The sequence below is a fragment of the Cheilinus undulatus genome, linkage group 16 (genome assembly GCF_018320785.1).
Source record: "Cheilinus undulatus linkage group 16, ASM1832078v1, whole genome shotgun sequence".
Taxonomy (NCBI): Eukaryota; Metazoa; Chordata; class Actinopteri; order Labriformes; family Labridae; genus Cheilinus; species Cheilinus undulatus.
In genome coordinates, this window is record NC_054880.1 from 12,503,272 (window position 1) to 12,521,552 (window position 18,281).

The following is an 18,281-nucleotide window of genomic DNA, read 5'->3' on the forward strand; positions in this document are numbered from 1 at the left end:
ATAGTTCTGTGGTAGTATAATTTGAAAGTATTCACAAGCTGTGAAAAGATTTTGATTTGTCCTTAAAAATTGCTCAGACTGAATTACAAAACTGTTAAAATTATTGCTAGAGTTCATTAAATATCACTTCTTTGCTGGAGCGCAAACTCAGTTTCTCTATAATAATCTGTATTTAATATCAATATATCCATATGTTAAAGTTTCCTTTAAAGTTTGGATGATTTGGGAAAATAGCGGAGTTTTTCATTCATCTTTCACTTTTCAGGAAAGAGTGATCACTGTGGTAAAAAGGCCAGACACGGTTTGTTAAGACATGAGAAAATGTAGGATAATAAACGTGTGAGGTATTACTCCTGCACTTTTTGTTGCAGCTTTAAGAAATGCATCTTTGAAAGTCTCTGAGAGTTCTTCATATTTCAGGTGCAGCCTTGCAAACAAACAGGTGGTGGCGCTGTTTGTTTAGCCCTTAACCCCACAGGTGTACTACCTGCAGCCACAGGACTCCACCACCATGTCCTCGTACTGTTTGTACACCACGTTGTTTCCTGAGTCGATGTACAGGATGCTGATGGGGCTGAGTTTGGACGGGGCGCAGCAGCTGGGCGGCATGTTGCTGGGGTTCATTGAATTCATCAGAGTCTGGATGATGGCGTGGTTGGTGGGCTCCAGGTGGGAGCGCAGAGGGAAGTCACACACCCCCTCGCAGTGGTAAGCCTCATAATCCAGCGGGGCAATGATCCAGTCGTCCCAGCCCAGGTCTCTAAAGTTAACATGCAGCGGCTTCTTGCTGCACCTGGATTTGGACTTCTTACCGTGTCTTTTACCATGACGGGTTTTGGACACAGCCGTCCTCCTCCTCCTGCTGGTTTTGCCTCCAGGGCCCCTCTCTCTGGCTTTCCTCTCGAGCCCCAGCAGCACCCTCCCCTCCCTCCTCTCACTGAAGAGGGTTTGCCTCTTCTTAGACCTGGTGAAAACCACCAGGATGGCTTTCTTCTGTTGGGGCCGGCCATGCCGGTGTAAACCCAGAAGGTGCAGGTCCAGCTCCCTCTCCGGGTTGTCCAGCATGGCCCTGAGCTCCAGGCAGAAGTGCTTCCCCTGGCTCAGGTGCCGCTGCTCTTTGAATATTTCCCACACGTCCAAAACCTCCCACTTCGGCCTGTGGGGATCCTGCAGGTCCAGCGTTTTGGAGTCCAGCAGCTGCCGGTCGTGGCAGGAGAGGAGCTGGATGTCGACGGGTTCTGTTTCCGATATCCTGAAATTCCCAGACACTTTGGTGTAAACCCTCAGCTCGGCCCCCAGCACCTCCGCTTTTTTGGAGAGGGTTGAGACGTCGAACAGATACTGCTGTCTCCTCAGAGGGGAGAGTGGGAGGTCATCTGTGGAAAGTATTAAAACAAGAGGGTCAGAGATGATGTGCATACCACAGAGATGTGCAATCTCACTATTGTCTGCACCCGATTAATCTGGGACAGAAAATATGAGTCATGACTGTTAAATCAAACATACCTGCATGCACATGCACACATTTTACATACCAAAAATTTACCATCAGTCAGAGTAGACAGCTGTCTGAGGCTACTGCAAATCTAGAATTACGTTTAATGATAGAGAGATGCAGTCTGAATGCTATAATCAAAAAGTATGATTTGTTGCAGTAGAACAGCGATTGCACCTACAGAGAGCATTTTAGAGTACTATTGGGGATTTAAATTTCAGATTTCCCTGGTTTTCTTCCCTGAAAAGAGCCTCAAAATATTTTGTTCCTTTGCTATGATTGCTTTTAGCTTAACTGGGATGGGTTTCATAGATTTTACCCTTGTCTTGAGCCTCCAAATGTCTTTACATACCTTGTCCAATGTCCACAAAACTTGCAATAGTGTTTGCAGCTTTTGAAGAGCGAAAGAAGCTGGCGTTGAGTCCCAGTCTCTCTGCTGTGGAGAAGGTTTTGTAAATAGACAGCATGTAGTCATGAGGCTCTATTGAGTCTTTAGATGTAGCTTTGTTGCTTCTGTCCATGGACGCCGGTGCGTAAAACTCCTTGAAGTATTTTGACGCCTCCTGCCCATCAAAAATCCTCGTCACCTTGCTGCTCTTCGGCGCAGCTGGAGGAAAAATAGCCAGAGAGTGAAAACAGGGAATGTCCAAGGCGATCAGCAGAGCCCCGCAGAGAAGAGAGAAGTGATGGAGATCCATCCTCTCTGGTCCTGAGTCAGAGCCGGAGCCTTAGCTGTGGCCGGGCGGGGAGGGGGGGACCACGGCACAAACCGGAGCTGAACTCTGCATCCACTCCACGGTAAGTGGCTGCCCCGCAAAGTGCGCACAGCTCAGAGGGACAGGCGGTGCAAAGTTTGAAAAGGAGGGGGTGAAAACACGCCCACATTGTACTGTTATCGTAAAGAGTAAATGGAGGGCGCAAATTAAGGCTGTAAAGCTAATTGTTCCTCTGTCGACCGTCTCCTCCCTCCTGGGGAGGCAGATGTGCGGTGAAAAGACGCTCATCGACATCAGGAGCAGAAAACCACTCCGACATTCTAACAAACCTTCTCCTACCTGTCAGGCTGGCTCTATTTTTTAACTCTTACCTCTTCTTTTCATAAGTTCACGTTTGCTTGAGCAGGACTAATCTCACCAGAGAAGTTGAGCCGGCGTGCTGCTAAATTCAAGAATTTTCTACGGAGTTTGGCGCCCTCTCGTGACGTAACGGCGCACAAACACGCAAAAGGACTTTCAGCCAATCAGCGCCGTTCAGCACCACGGACAGAGCCTTCAGTCCGAGTTATAAAAATGACATAAATTACAGATAAATATGCATTTCTTGGTTCCTGTCACATGACGTTGTTGAATTCCTGATCCATTTCATAAAGAGCAGAACAGTGATAAATCCTCATCACATGTAAATTTATATCACAATGATAATATAATAATATAACAATTTTTGTGGTTCATAATTATATTTTACTCAATTATGACAGTCTCTAGAATAACCCAAATATTATATCAGATGTGTAGTATTTTGTGTGTGGAGTCATTCAGGCAATAGGCAACACATTCAAAAAATTTGGGACACATGCGAGAAAAGACAGAGACTTGTGTAATGCTCAGAAATCACCTGGAACATTTCACGGGTTAATTAGAAGAGCACCCACGAAAGGCTCAGTCATTCACAGTCAGCAACAGTGTGAAGTTCTCTACTTTGTGAAAGACTGCGTGGACAAACAGTCTGACAGTTTATGAACAATGTCCCTAAATGTGCGATTGCAAGGATTTTAGAGATTTCAGATCTATAGTCAATGATATTGTCAAAAGATTCAGAAAACCTGGGAAAATCTGTGCCTGTAAGAGGTACGGCTGGAAACCGACATTGACTACCCATGACACTTGAACTCTAAGGTGGCACTAGGTTAAAAACTGACATTCTGTGATGGGCTCAGGAACAGTTTGAAAACCAGTGTCAGTAACACGTTATATCACTGCTTCTACACATCTTAGTTAAAATGTTGTAATTGAAAGAGAAAGCCATATATCAACCATGTCCAGAAGCACCAGCTTCTTCTTCTCTGAGGTCAAACTCATCAGAGATGGACTGATCTAAAGGGGAAAAGTTTAACGAGTCAACGTTTCAAAATGTTTTTGGAAATAATGGCTGTTATGTACTCTCGGCTTGAGACGCAAGGGGTCATCCTGGTCATTGCCAATGCAGAGTTTAAAAGCCAGCATCTGTGATTGTATGGAGGTGTATTAGTGCCCATGGCGTGGGTAACTTGCACATCTGTGATGGCAACGTTGATACTGAAAGGTAAATAAATGTTTTGGACCTACACATGCTTCCATCCTGATATCTTTTTCAGGGACTTCCTTGCTTATTTCAGCGAGACAATGCCAAGCCACATTCTGCGCGAGTTACAACAGCATGGCTTCACAGTTAAAGAGGGCAGGTACTAGACTGGCCTGCCTGTCTCCTATTGAAAACTAATGACAGCAGAAAGCCTGCACTGTTGAGCCACTTCAGATGTACATCAATCAAAATGGAGAAGTTGTTCACTGTTACGTTAACTCTTAATAATCTGACACTGAACAAAAATACAGCATTTGGTTGGGGGCTAATTTCCAATAAAAGGACCCTGAAAGTGTTGACATTTTTTCCAGCGATATAAATCCAAAATTCAGGCAGACATTACTCTCAGCCTTTTCATGTTTGCACCATTTTTTCCCAACATATTCAGTGTGGTTAGAGACAAATTTATGATTTTTCTTATAGGGCTTTAAGATTATTGGATCAAAGAAATAAGAAACAAATAAAATTTCATATGTAATACAAACACACATTTTATCACTGAAAAATAGAATTTATTGAAAAGGGAAAAATAAAGTTTCAGACATGTAATCCTTCATCCTACAGATTCCAGTTGAGCATTATTGCACTGGTTTTTAAAGAGGTAGCCTTTATGTACTTTCACCAGGTGTGTGATCACATCACAAAAATACTTAACAGCAAAGAACAGACAGAAAAACAAATCAGAAAGAAAAAGTGCTTCTTTTTATCCTCCTTCATAGACTTTCCTTTTGGTTAATGCTTGAGTTTTGTGGAATCATAAATTCATTTCTGTTTTGCTTATCTAAAAGCCCTAACCCAAAAACTTTGTTAAAGAAAATAAAGATAAGACAAACCATCCCTTAGCCTTAGGTACAAAAGATTAAATCATTGAGCAGACTGTTTCATGTTAAAGTGAATAAAAGTTGCATTTCCTTCATTAAACCGTCTTAATGTCCCAGAGCCTTCTAACAGATATCAACACCTGAGCAGCAGGCGATGTTGTAGATGACGCTGATCATACAGGCACTGCTGACAGCCACTGTAGTACTCGAGCTGAAGACGCTGTTATCGTCAGTGGTCGGCTCAGGTGGGCTGTGGGTCGTTGGACACGTGGTGGTAGATGCTGTGGTGGTTGTCGCCATTGTGCTGGTTGCCATGGTGGTGGTTGCTATGGTGGTGGTTGGAGTGTTTTTCACAGTGAAGGAGCGTGACGTTGCACTCCATTCATTTAGCGTGAAGACCACGGTGAGGTTCTCACCTGTAGTTAAAGAGCGGGTGATTACTACGGGGATTCAGAGGAAGTGAAGAAGAAAATAACGCACGAAACAGACGACTTCCACACAGACTATATAAAAATAGAGAGAGCACATTGCCTGCAGTTTAGTCATGATGGTTGTTTTTACACCTACTTGGGTTCTAATCATGTTTTTGTTCAGAAAAGTTTATTTTTTTATTTGATGCTGTCCGAAGATCTTAAATAATAATAAATAAATTTATCATTATAATAAACTTTATAATATAACAAGCATAAAAGGTGGAAAAATGTTGCTAAAACTAATAATGCTGCATAAAACAAACAAAAATTAAAGCTTTATCTTTGTACAACAGGAGGTGACTGAGATGCATTGTCCATCTTTATAAACAGTTTATAATCTACAGTGAATTACTTGTTCTGAACCTTCATACTATCCTCTTAGTTTATAGTTTTAATTCAGAGTAGTATGACACAAGCATACCTGCAGTGAGAATAGACAGGTCGGTGTAGTTCGCCCAGCACTCATCAAACAGGAGGGTGGTGTTCCCCTCCAGTCCTTCTGCTGGATTTCCACTGGAGTCCAGCAGGACGGCAGTCACAGTGAGAGTCGTCACTCCAACAGAGACACAATTACCCTGCAGACAAAAGGGAGAGTTCAAATACACAAGACACTAAAACACAATAATGACATTAACGAACTGAAGCCCTGACCCATTTATCCCTTGTCAAAGAGCTTAGATCGGTGGACAGAGTTGTGTTTATACTCATATCATTGCCTCACCTCTGCATCCACAGCCATGAGGCTGGGCTGCTGGAACAGAGGACCCACAAACTCCCCGGTTATCGGCTCAGTCACCAGCAGCAGGTTGGAAACGCTAGACACAAAACTTACTTTAGGTTCCTCCCTCGTCCCTTCTTCTGAAGCTTCCTGGGATCCAAGAACAAGAAATAATTAAACCAGTAAACATTCAAGAAATCAGGTACAGAATTCGATCAGTGACAAGCAGAACTTCACAGAGCACCTTTAAACACAGAAGGCTACAACATACTTTGATAATGTGAAGGGAGGAATTTGGGTGGATAATATAATAAACATTAACGGTCAGGCTGAATAGAGAGCATCTGGGGTCTCTGGAGGTAAGAGGATGTAAAAAGAGTAAAGGGGAAGAAGCAGACAAAGCTGTTGAGTCTGCTATATGATGCTCTAATGAGAGTATTTTCCCTAAAATCTCTGCTATGTGAAGTTAGATCTCTTCCTAACACTCTCCCTTCCTACCAAATTTTGAATTTATATTTACATTACATGTATGAAATAAAGCTGACTATATAGCAATAATTTTTATGAACAGAATGCCAATATCTAAAGGATGTTGAAATATTCAAGATTAAAAAAACACAATAACCAATCATGTTTCCCTGGCATATTAGCACTTTAATGCGTGTAAGTAGATTTTGTTCTTCGCTAAGAATAAATCCTTAATAAGAAAACTGTCACGATTGCCAGAGTTTTCCTGAAATCTATCAGAGTACTTATCTAACTTTATTTATTTTTTTAAACAAACTTCTCTCCCTTTTCCTCTCATTTCAGATGGTGAAGTACCATTGAGTGTGATTCTTTCAAAGCAGTTTTAAGATTAAATGAAGATTTTCACCTTCTCCCAGCTGGGGTCTGATGGTGGTGCCGGAGCCTTGATAACTCCCACCCCAGACACGTTGAAGCCGATGGAGTTACTGAGGCTTCCGGAAACTGCTGCTTGACCCACTTTATCGGCTGCGTCTTTCAACACCGTGAAGTCTTTTAAGAAGAGAACAAAGAAATGTGATGAATATGTCTACTAGAAAGCTGAATCTAGAGGTCAACAGTTTTTTTCTCCAAATTCACCCTCTGTGCTGTTGTCTGCCTGCTGCTTTGGAGGAGTCCTAATCTCCACATCCACCCTCAGACCAGTAGATCTCTTCCTGCGTCGTGACCCTGCACCTTCCCGGATGATGTTGGTGACCCAGATCTTATTGGAGGGAATTTTGAGGAAAGTAGCGAGGTTAAGAACCAGTTTATCTCCAAAGAATTCCTCCTCAGTCACAGTGGGCAGTTCGAAGGAGATAAAGAGAACTGGAGACAAATGGATCTCTATGTCACCAGAACCCCTCAGGATGACATACATCATCTTGCTGTCAGGGTCGTAGAAGTTGGAGCCCAAGGTGGCGTTCAGCGCCGGAAGGTATTGACCTGGAGGGATTAAAGAATACACCAAAATAATGATTTCAAATTCAAACTTGCCATGTTGACTAGAACAGGTTTTCCATAAAAAACAAAAGAACTGTTTTTATTTATTTTTCTGTTATGGTTGGTCTTAGTATGCCTGATCATCAATATTGGCTTAAATGGGAACAAAATCACTGCATCATGTTAAAGTATTCAATATCATACAATAAGACTGATTTATTTCCTTCATGAATAGATTCAGCCATAACTGTTTAATCTGTCTGTCAAGTTTCAGCACCTTCATAGAGGGGCTTCTGTAGCGTAAAGTCAGTTTTGTCCTTGTTCCACAGAGCATTAGTTGGTGCTATTAACTCGCCAGCGACGTAAACGTTGTACACCTGTGGTTTGGAGTAGAAGACTGCCGCCCGAACGCTCTGCAAGTACAAACAAAAATCCCCTTAATGAAGATTATTGTTAACACATAGAGAAGAAGTCTTAAAGACTGTGCCCTCACCTCAGATTGATCAGCATTGAGCATCATTAGGCGAAGTTTCTGGGGGCTGATGCTGGTGAAGAAGATGTCAAAGGAGTGACCGGTGGCAATGATGGCATGGAACGTCGACAGTCTCTTCTGGCAGGTGTAACCCGCACACCATCCGTGATCCTGAGGACCTGCAAGTGGGGACACAGAGCTTTAAAGGCATACTTTTAAATAACATTCAAAAGTTTTCTTAGGGAGATACTATGGGTTTGACTCGTGTCAGAAGAACAGTCCTACCATTAATCAGATCCACATAGCCGTTTCCAAGCACAGCAACAGGTGACAGACGTCTGGTCTCCGTGTCAGAGTCAAGACTCTCGATCACTAGCATCCTGTAGTTCAACTCGAAACACTTGTAACTCTGCCAGGAATTCATATATGTGCAGTTTTCCCTGATTATGCCTGAGAACAAATAAAGCAACATCACTGATTAGACAACAGTGTAGTTTGAGAGGAACACACCAGCAAAGACACAACAGAGCCCATTAAGTCTCTATTCAAGAGGAGGGTCATAATCTCAGACTGGAAAACGTCTCATTCTAAGAGAGTTTGAGATTAAAGCAAACTTTAAGGATGGTTTTCTCTAAATGCCCAAGAGCTCCCAAAATTCCAGGCTCGCTACAAAAGCTTGGTCTGGACAGAACAGAACAGTCTTTATTCATCCACAGTGTGTGCAGGCTTGAAGTTCAAAACGGAATGCCTCAGGGCTCAGTCTTAGGAGCACTGTTACTTACTCCTTATATCAACAGTATCGGTCAAAATATAGTGTTTTTATGTTTATTTTTCATGTCTATGACTGTTAGATGTGCTGCTGCCTGTCTTGGCTAGGACACTCTTGTAAATGAGGTTCTTAATCTCAATGAGGTTTTCCTGGTTAAATAAATTTATATACAAAAACCTCTCTCTGGAAATGAGGGCTAAGAGCCACATGTCTAAGTTGAACCACATTCATCATCTTTAGTGTTATTTTTTATTCGCCCTCTCTTTATCTGGCTACCTTTGTTTGGAGCGATCACTTCCACAGGGATGCGGCTGCCGTCTGGCTTGGTGATCATGGTCTTTGGGATGCGGTAGTCGCCCAGCCCCCTCCTGGGATCACCGCCCCATGCAAACTCGGACTGGGGCAGCACAGCTCCAACTGCACCCAGGAAGGAGCCATCCAAGTCCTTAATCATGCTCTTCTTTTTGGCATCACACTCCATGTCCACACAGTCTGAGGGGTTGATTTTTCTGAAATAAAACAACTCAAATTTAATCAAAATGCACAAAATGCCAAAACATTTAATTTAAAAGATAACAACTGATAATGCAAGTAAGTGTTTTAAATCCTGTCATTTGATATATAACGATTACCCCAAATCTGCCCTGTGGACCAAGACTTTGTTGTCCTCCCAGCTGTCCACTATTGTAATGCCTGAAACATGCACAGGGTGCTGCAGGTCCTCACTCTTTGGGTTGGTCATGAACATGATGTTTGACTCTCCTGAGCAAACGTTTCGGAAATTGACGAATATCGTGTCTAAGAATAGAGCAAATGAAGCAGATGCATGTGTTTTTCTTGCATACATTTTGTGTTTCTTATTTTTTATAACCCCAGAGCCTTAACTCACCTTCCACTGTCAGCAGTCCTTTGATGGCGTTGTAGCTATGGCTACTAAAATAGACCATTAGTGGAGCGTTGTTGTGGGAAGACATAAAGCTTGGAAAAGCGACTGCAGTTCTGCCACCTGAACACAGTGACAAAAACATTTTTTTAATTGAAGAAATCTAAAAAAATGTGTTGATAGACAATATTCAGGGCTTTTAATTCATCTTTATTTTCTTTAAAGATAATCTGGGAAATTTAAAACTAAATAAATATAATTTTTCTACTTTTTACAAGCGCTTGTTCAATTTTCTTTCAAAAACCTGTTTCTGTATCAATGAACTCTGTGTCTCTCTCATGTGAGCTGAGAAAGTTAAGCTAAGTGAACATTATGCTATTTTAAACACTGTTCCAATGAATGAAATTATGCGCATATCTACTTTGCAGTAGTGATGCTGTGTGTTGTGTTTGTACTTCACCATTTGGTGGCCTTGGAGCACGATGCTGTTTGCTGCTTCGAACATTAAAGTCGCTGCTGGGCAGCGTGTCTGAACAGTCAAAGTTTATGCTGCTGCCCACGAACATGGAATTCTGGGAAAAGAGAAGCATAGGGGACGTAAAATTATCAGCAAGAAATAGGTTGTTTGAGATCACGTGATCCAGAATATTCGTTGGGGGATCAGGTAGTGGGGGACAGCCATGAGGAATGAATGGGAACAGAGGAAAGTTTGTACTTGACAGCTCTAAATGGAGCTCTGCACTGCTAAGGAAATTCCCATATACACTTTACCACAGTTTAAATGACTTACCTGGCGTGGAAGTGATCGATATCACAAATTACTCAGTCCTGCAGACCTCCTAGCATCTAGTGCCATTTAGCTAGGTGAAAAGGAGTCTTGTACTGAGCTAAGAGGTTAGCTAAGCCCCTTTAACAACCATAAGTCCTCATTTTGTCACACAAACATGCTTTTAATTGAAATGGTGACATACAATGAACAGACTAAACCTTGTGGGGTAGGTGACCAAGAGATGAAGAGCTGTTCATGAAGGAGTCTGTCCTACGAAACTGCTCTTTAGTGTGAGCTGTAGTAGCTAGCTCCCATATAAGTGCCAGTTTCCTTTCCCCTATCCTTTGTTGTTATCTAATCCACATTTAAAAAGCCAAACTGTGACCACATAAAGAGCTGTTTGGGAGTCAACCAGCACTACTGAGCTGAGCCAAATGATCTGGATCTCTGAAAAGAGATGGATTTCCTGTCACAGTGAGTGAAACTGGAGGTTGGTGAGACGAACCTCAGCTGAGGAAACACAGGTAAGATCAGAGTTTAATGTGCTAAACCATAAAAAAAACTATACTGAACCAAACTGGACCATACTGTGAAAATGGACCTTTAGGCTTACTGCCCTGTCTCTGACTTTTTTTTTTGCTTAATGTTTCACTACTTATGGGACATAAGAATTAATAATGTTTTGTTACACTTTGAATGCTTGGCATAATGATAAATCACGTAAACATGTCCTTTTTGGTAGAGTTTCTCAATGGAGAAATTACTTCTTGACCCCCAAGGGGAGCTCTCTGCTGCTGTCTTCTGTCATCTGCAAAGAACCTGTAGTGACTTTATTACATTACACAAAAAACACAAGGAACTTTATATCATTTAACACCAAGGGGCAGATCTGGCGTTTTGTTCATTTTTAATTGCTAAACTTGACACTATCTGTCCATTTAGGAAAAACAAGTGACTGTAAATCAAAAGAAAGTGAAAACAAGTGCAATGAAGAGGAACGCAAGGCCCAAAAAGGAGGCAGACAATTTTTCCCTCCTGACAGACTGTTCTGTATGTAGTTTTGTGTTCTGCGATTGCCCTTGTCTTTCCTTGTCCAAAAAGAGCTGGACAAGGAAGTGGAAAGCCATCAACCAAGCAGGACAACTGTATGCTCTACTGTCTTACGCCCTGATGCTGGTCTGGCAGGAGATCCCCCACTGAGACATCACCTACTGTATCGTCAGTAGCATGCTCAGACAGGCATGCAGCTGCAATCCATTTTGTTCTCAACAAGTTTGTGAGTGAAGACTTTAGTCATCCATTCATAATGATCTGATCTGTCAGTTTTTAAGTGTAAATGCAGTATAAGAAGTATTACAGGAGAGTAAAAATGCTCTTACCTTCACACTTGCATATTTATCAGCCATCTTATGGGCGAGAGAAGGAGGACCATAGATTAATGGCATGATGCCCATTCCGTTGTCCACCAGGGTCGCATTGTGGATAATAACACTACTGAAGGTCTGTAAAGGTGAGAGGAAGACAAAGGTTTGTTTAAATTCTTCTCAAATAATAATAAAAACAACTTTTAAATAAGTAGCAACCTTTGCTGCTAAAAATCAGACCAACACAGAGGTACAAAAAAATTTGCAGCTTTTTCAGCAAAAATAAAGGAAGCCCAAGAATAGCCATGTAGAAATGACAGCTGTTACTGCAGAGACATGTTTACAGCCTGGCACATACAGAAAAGAAAATTCTGCTTTTATTATATTTTGCATAACAGTTATGTTTAAATAAGATTTCTGTCTGATCTGACCAACAGGCCTGTTGATGTTAGCCAGCTTAAGGTACACTCTAACTCTACCTCTGTGTTTGTTTCTAGACCAAGAACCAACAATCAAGAGGGAAAAACACTTTCAGGAGGAAAACATTCAAATGGTAAAGGTTCAAGATTTTTTAAACTGTTCTTGAACCTTGGCACCACCTTACTCTGACAATTTCTCCTGTGGAAGAAAGAGAGAAAGTTCAGTACCTGGAAGAAGATGCCGTAGTCAAAAGTCCTCCATATGAAGAAGTTGCTGATGAGGCTGCAGCCGGGCAAACCATCTTTGTCCATAAAGACTCCGGCGAACATGCCGCTGTGAGCCTCATTATTGAGCCAGCTCCCAACCTCGTTCTTGGTACCTGCACAACAAGACAAATCATTTAAATAACTCTGAACACTCAAGACCTAATAGTGAGTTATTTGTTTTAAATTTGTCTGAGTATCACTTTGTTTGAATCATTTCTGCTACCTGGACATGGTTCACCATCGATGCGATAAGCGACTCTCTCATAACCTGCCACGATGTTATGCTGCAGAACAGCATTCGTCCCCTCGCTGACCTAAAATCCAACAGATCATAAATGTTGACATAGATATTTGTGACAGAACTAGCCTGTCTGTCTATTTACTGAGAACAAACCTTGATGCAGGCAGTGAAGTCAAAGTTGAATTCCTCCTCCCTGTCCTGATACGATCCGGGCCACAGACAAAACATCACCAGGTTCCTCCTCAGGGTAGTCTTGTCACCCCAAACCCTGATACCTGTGATCAGGAAGGCATTTATATACACACCAGCAACTTTATTAGGTTCACCTGTTCAATTGCTTGTTAACCCAGATAGCTAATCAGCCAATCACATGGCAGCAACTCAATGCATTCAGGCCAGCAAACATGGTCAGGCGACTTGCTGGAGTTCAAACCGAGCATCAGAATGAGGGAAGAAAGGGAATGCAAGAGACTTTGAATGTGGCATGGTTGTTAGTGCCAGATGAGCTGGTCTGAGTATTTCAGAAACTGCCGATCTGCTTAGATTTTCAACCACAACCATCCTAAGGGTCTACAGAAAATGGTCTGAAAAGGAAAATATCCAGTAAATGGCAGCTGAGTGGGCAAACATTTGGTCTGTCGTATCCATTACAAGCCAGAGCAACGAGGAAAAATGAGGAAGTAGGCATGCCTAGGGCTGTGATAGTTTGTGAGTAGTGGGGCTTGTTGGAGGACAAAACTCAAGCTGAGGCAAGTTGGGAAAAGTGCAAAAGCATCTTCTCTGCCAAGAGCTGCATTCAGTTTGGCTCTTTGCTCTTGTTTTAATAAAAAAAATACATGTGGATGAGTTCTGGTAAAACTTATGCTATATTACAGCTACATCCGAACTAATCGCTACACTGGTTGCAGCCATGGAATATTTAAGAGCTAAACCTGGCCTATAACTATCACAAACCATGCCAAAGCAGTTTGGGAGAAGAGTGAAGCCCTGTTCTTTTTAAACCCTTATTTTCTTTTTTTGACATGCTTTACAAATAAATTTATAATTAAACCAATTTTTTTAGGAAGTCAAAAAGACAACAATAATAAATCAAGGAGTTCCAGTTCAGAAAGCAGTTATCAAGGTTCTATGCTGTGTTAATTCTATTGACTGTAAAGGTGGAAACATGTCCATATTTACCGTCTCCCACGGGGCGATGGATGATGTTATCGTCAATATTCAGCCCCACTGTCCCATACACTCCGATGGCGGGAGCAAAGCCCTCATGGAAAGCACAACCCTGTATGTACAACTCTTCATCTGTAACCTAATAATACAGAATATAAAAGAATAAATATCATTACATTTTAGAATTTTAACACATGCCTGGTATGAAAAAATGTTCTGCTAATCTCACCATTCTTACTTTTCCTTTTGATTTACAAAATTAAAAACTACAAGTGATACTTGAGGGATTCACTGAATGTGCGGCAGCCTTTTATCTTTAAGGAAATAATTACAAAAATTATCTGTGTAATGTAATTACACAGTTACACAATTACACAATTACATAATTATGACTGTCAAGAAAAGCCACTTACTCAAACATCACAGAGAATGTGTTGTGAATTGGAGATCAGTCTGAATTGAACTGTGAGATACTTAAAGATTCACATCTCTATGGTCTAAGTGTGTATTTTTTGTGTATGCGTTCGCTGCTGTACCTCTCCCACATTAAGGGCGGCCACAGAGTATCGAGGGTCAAACCAGTCGGTCCATCCTTCCTGACCGGTGCGGTAGAACTCCACGTTCCTGAGCTGAGCTTTGCCTTTAGGAATAAAACAGCAAACAATGAAGAGCTTCATGTGTTGGAAAAAAATTCACAATGTAAATAAGAACACAAAGCCAAACTGAGTCTGGTTAGAGAGTGTTAAAGCTGCCAAAGTGTTGATAATTTCTTATCAGTTTTGATACCATTTATATTTTTATCCCTCATCTGCAGTTTGTGTCACATTGACACATCTTTTTAGTACAAGACAAATCATAAAGGAAAAGATGTTTTCTGCCTGAAACTCTGTGGCCTTAAATGACTTTATGTGAATAATTTGTAAAAGAAAAACAAGTGCACATGCTACAATAATCCTACAAATGTATGAGCACTAGGATGCTAGGGTCAGTTTGACTTTATTAGGTAGGGATGAACCTTTATTGATTTTTCAGAGCCGATGCCTGATGCCTGATTACTATTGACACAGATAATTGGTATTTGGGACAATGTACGCATTTACATTAAAAATAAGCAACATGTGATAGAGGACAGTAAATTGTACTTACTACTAAATATAAATATGTAAACCAGCAGTAATGTGAGTTTTTATCACTGAAAACGTTACACTGTTTACAGTTCATGTTTGTATCAGCCAGCAGTAGAAGTGCTCCCATGTTTTGTTTTCATCACTTAAATGTTGCAGATTGTGAAGATGGAGCTCTTTTAAACTGATTTAGTATGATACAAACTAGAGAAGGTACACTTCACATCAGAGCCAAAGTTGTGCAAATTTTAATTCATTTATAATAGTGATTTGGAATTTCCCCTTGTGGGACTAATAAAGGAATATCTTATAATAATATAAAATCACTTGACCCCTACTGTCAGTTTAAAAAGAACTACAGAAATCACTAACAAATACATAAAACAGAAATTCATTTGTTTCTAACAATGTTATATCTATGGCCCCTTTGGGCATAAATCTAGGAAAAACTTAAGTTGTTTAATTAAAATTTTTAATTGCAGTGAATTTCAGAATTTCTGCAGTTAATTACAATTAATCACCCAGTTTCGAAATGTCACCATTTTGCATTTAAAACTATTCCTCTTTCTTTTATGGGTTTTTGCATTGTCTTAAACTAAGGGTAATCAACTTCCTGTTTAGATACAGACCTGCTTTTATTTTGAAAGAAAATTAAAGAACAAATATTCAAAGAAAGATAGAAGATTATGACATGAACTTAACCACAGAAAAAGGGAACTTGGCATTATCAAAATAAGGAATCATGAGGTGCGCATGGCTTCTTACTCGTCCACTGAGCTGCCTGTTGGGGTTTTTTAATTATTAACAATAATATAGTTGGAAAGACAGATAAACAAGATGCTTGACTGACTTGCAGATGATGTAAAACATTTAAAGTTTTTTTTAAGTCAAATGATTTACAACACTCAACAAACAGCAGAAAGCAGCAGCTTCAAACAGCTATAACCCACATGAGATTTTTTCCTCTAGTTAGCCAGAACACTCTCCGTACCTCTGTAGGTGATACCATCCGACCTGAAAGTGCCCACCAACACTCTGGCTCCAAATGATTCCTTCTCCATATCGTCGTACTCTTCACCAATTATCTTAATGTTTCTAGTCAAGAGAGCGACATCAGCTGCGATGGTGTAGTAGTGTGTTCCTGAGACAGAGTAAGAGTCACCTGAGTAGAGAAAGGAGAGGAAAAAGGCTTGACAGGCATTCTGAGATCCTTCACACCTATACTATAGGTCATCTGTACATTTCACAATTATATATTAATTTTTTTGTAGTTTTTAGAGATGGATACTTGGCTGACCAATGTGTTTGTAAGTCAAAGGCTGGTCCAGGGTCAGTTCCAGGCCGTCTGCTGACACGGCGCTGATCTTCCGTTTTTCAGTCTCCCATGGGTTGTAGCTGGTGGTGGAGATGGCGACCTCTTCTCCAGCCTGTAGCCATGACAATTACACAAGGAGATGTAAACAAAGACTGGACTCTGGTTGTGATAATAGCATTATTAGTACCAGAAGGTATTTGATTACATGTTTATGTATAAGCTGTATTTAAAGGCTAAATTTTAATATTTCAACACTTCACTGCTAAAACTTTCAGTTTACAGTTTAATATCTGACCTGCCAGTCCACAGATTTCCCGAGGATCAGCTTGCTGGATCCGGCGGAGGCAGTAACAGCCAGTTTGGTGTGGTAAACATTGTGAGGTTGTCCATAAAGTTCCAGGGTACCAAACACACCTATGGTTCAAAAACAACCTAAGTCAACCTCACAGAGCATTAGTCTTGGCTTGGTTAATTCATGTCACTGCAGCTCTTTAAATTCTATCCTACAGTAATAGAGACTATTTCTCTGAAATCTGCTCTGATAACTTCTACATTTCAAGGACACAGCAAGAGTATTTTGTTACCCCTTTCCCCCTTTCCAATCATTATATTGATGGATTTCTATTAAGACTGGCAGCAGTCCTTTTTCTGGGTTTAAGTTTATGTCATAATCTTCGATCTACCTGGAGTATATTATTTTCTTTCAAAATAGAAGCAGGTCTGGATCCAAACAAGAAGCCAAAGATACCTCACATAAGGCTGTTTTCTGATTAAACACAACTGTTTTGTACACATTAACTGACCCACAAAGTTGTGCTGATTTTAGATCAACATAAAGTCAGTTTACCGACACAAGAGGTTACCTGTCGCTGTTGAAGTTCAGATTTAAATTGTGTAAAATATGAATTAAACATCATCACTCTCACTTACAGAGAAAATATGAGGATAAGAGAGAGGGACGCTGCTGTTAGCTGGTTTAACATTCATTTATCAAACAATAGTTTGTTTCAAACAGTCTTTTGGCCTACCAGAAAATAAAAGAGAATATTTAATTTTATCATCTTAATATTATTCAGTTATAATATATCCCCAGACTTAATAAAATATTTTATTTCAGGCTATTATTATTGAGGTTACATTAAGATATTTTCTATGCACAGAAATATGAACAACTATTCTTTTCTATGTGAATATAAATATGAACAATTATACTTCCCAGTGAGATTTGGAAACAAAGGCCTGACTCCAAATAAAGAACCTCCTCCTTATTAAGGCCTGGTACCCCCTGCATTTTTGTAAACAAAGGCCCCGGTCTTTAAGGATTTACGGTGGTTGATCTGCAAATTTACTTGGATGAATAAAGAAGAGGAGATAACTATGGTAACAACCTGATTGTTAATACCTGTGTAGTCCATACTGCAGGTAGCTATGGGTGTTTTTATGATTTTTAGGATGCCAACAATGACCCTCTTTCTACTTCCATATCTACTGTGCAGCTCAGAAGATGAAATTAATCCATGCTGTACAGATATGAAAGTCTTGGTAGAGGCAGGAGATCTTACAGTTTGCTCTCACAACTCTACTTCTGATGTGTACCCTGCACTAAAGCACGCTCACGTTCTTATTTCCTGCTTACCACAGAAGACTCCACATGAATTGTGCCCAAGACCACGTCTTCAAGCACCCTCAGGCACCATTGTGATCATACTGATCAAAATAACTGAGCTTTGGGGTCAAGTGTACTCAGATATAGGTCTGGGTCTAACATGTAAAAACTTGGGATTGTTTTCACCAGATACATTTTATTGTTTGTTCCATTCTGTTGCATTGCTGTGGGCTGAGGGAACAGCATTCTTTTTTTTTTTTACATGTTCAAGGAAAATGACAAATACACCAGTTGTTGAATCTTAAATCTTACCAAGAACTTTAGAACCCTGGTTTGGTCCTTCAGGCAGAAGCCAGTCAGGAGTGCTGTGGCGTCCTCTAAGTCTGATGTGCAGCTGACCCCTGAACGGCTTGTCATCCCAGCCAGCGATCATTCTGCCGCCCTAGAACCGGGAAAATGAATGGACTCAACTAAGAAGAGAGTACCATATTCATCTATCTTTTATCTTGTTCTTCTTACTTTTAAAAGTTTTCCAAATCTTCCCTCAACATATTTGAAGATATTAAAGATTAAAGAAAAAAGATGCAGATAA

At 40.6% G+C, this 18,281-nt stretch overlaps 2 protein-coding genes across 2 annotated transcripts in view; both read right to left on the minus strand.

The window, feature by feature from the left end:
• Nucleotides 1-483: 483 nt before the first annotated feature.
• Nucleotides 484-2,193, minus strand: gdf6b (growth differentiation factor 6b). Its single transcript, XM_041809848.1, has 2 exons — nucleotides 1,848-2,193; nucleotides 484-1,376 (listed from the first exon to the last, which is right to left on the minus strand). Exons 1-2 carry the CDS (start codon nucleotides 2,191-2,193, stop codon nucleotides 484-486), a joined length of 1,239 nt encoding a protein of 412 aa, XP_041665782.1.
• A 2,234-nt stretch (nucleotides 2,194-4,427) lies between these two features.
• LOC121523525 (fibrocystin-L-like) overlaps nucleotides 4,428-18,281 on the minus strand; it is a 66,098-nt gene continuing 52,244 nt past the window's right edge. The window contains exons 55-76 of the mRNA XM_041808444.1: nucleotides 18,002-18,131; nucleotides 16,379-16,497; nucleotides 16,066-16,195; nucleotides 15,760-15,930; nucleotides 14,181-14,284; nucleotides 13,657-13,783; nucleotides 12,631-12,752; nucleotides 12,460-12,550; nucleotides 12,198-12,349; nucleotides 11,566-11,688; nucleotides 9,878-9,989; nucleotides 9,424-9,540; nucleotides 9,167-9,332; nucleotides 8,811-9,043; nucleotides 8,051-8,215; nucleotides 7,787-7,944; nucleotides 7,571-7,706; nucleotides 6,952-7,296; nucleotides 6,722-6,864; nucleotides 5,851-5,997; nucleotides 5,551-5,704; nucleotides 4,428-5,072 (exon numbers count right to left, since the gene is read on the minus strand). Of these exons, the coding sequence (XP_041664378.1) occupies nucleotides 4,780-5,072; nucleotides 5,551-5,704; nucleotides 5,851-5,997; nucleotides 6,722-6,864; nucleotides 6,952-7,296; nucleotides 7,571-7,706; nucleotides 7,787-7,944; nucleotides 8,051-8,215; nucleotides 8,811-9,043; nucleotides 9,167-9,332; nucleotides 9,424-9,540; nucleotides 9,878-9,989; nucleotides 11,566-11,688; nucleotides 12,198-12,349; nucleotides 12,460-12,550; nucleotides 12,631-12,752; nucleotides 13,657-13,783; nucleotides 14,181-14,284; nucleotides 15,760-15,930; nucleotides 16,066-16,195; nucleotides 16,379-16,497; nucleotides 18,002-18,131 (3,438 nt within the window). The 3' untranslated portion in view covers nucleotides 4,428-4,779. The remainder of the gene's footprint in view (nucleotides 5,073-5,550; nucleotides 5,705-5,850; nucleotides 5,998-6,721; nucleotides 6,865-6,951; nucleotides 7,297-7,570; nucleotides 7,707-7,786; nucleotides 7,945-8,050; nucleotides 8,216-8,810; nucleotides 9,044-9,166; nucleotides 9,333-9,423; nucleotides 9,541-9,877; nucleotides 9,990-11,565; nucleotides 11,689-12,197; nucleotides 12,350-12,459; nucleotides 12,551-12,630; nucleotides 12,753-13,656; nucleotides 13,784-14,180; nucleotides 14,285-15,759; nucleotides 15,931-16,065; nucleotides 16,196-16,378; nucleotides 16,498-18,001; nucleotides 18,132-18,281) is intronic.

Coding starts and splice junctions, on each gene's coding strand:
- gdf6b (XM_041809848.1), bottom strand. CDS start 2,193: ATGGATCTCCATCACTTCTCTCTTCTCTGCGGGGCTCTGCTGATCGCC. Junction 1,377..1,847: donor TTTTGTGGACATTGGACAAG/GTATGTAAAGAC, acceptor TACTTTCCACAG/ATGACCTCCCACTCTCCCCT.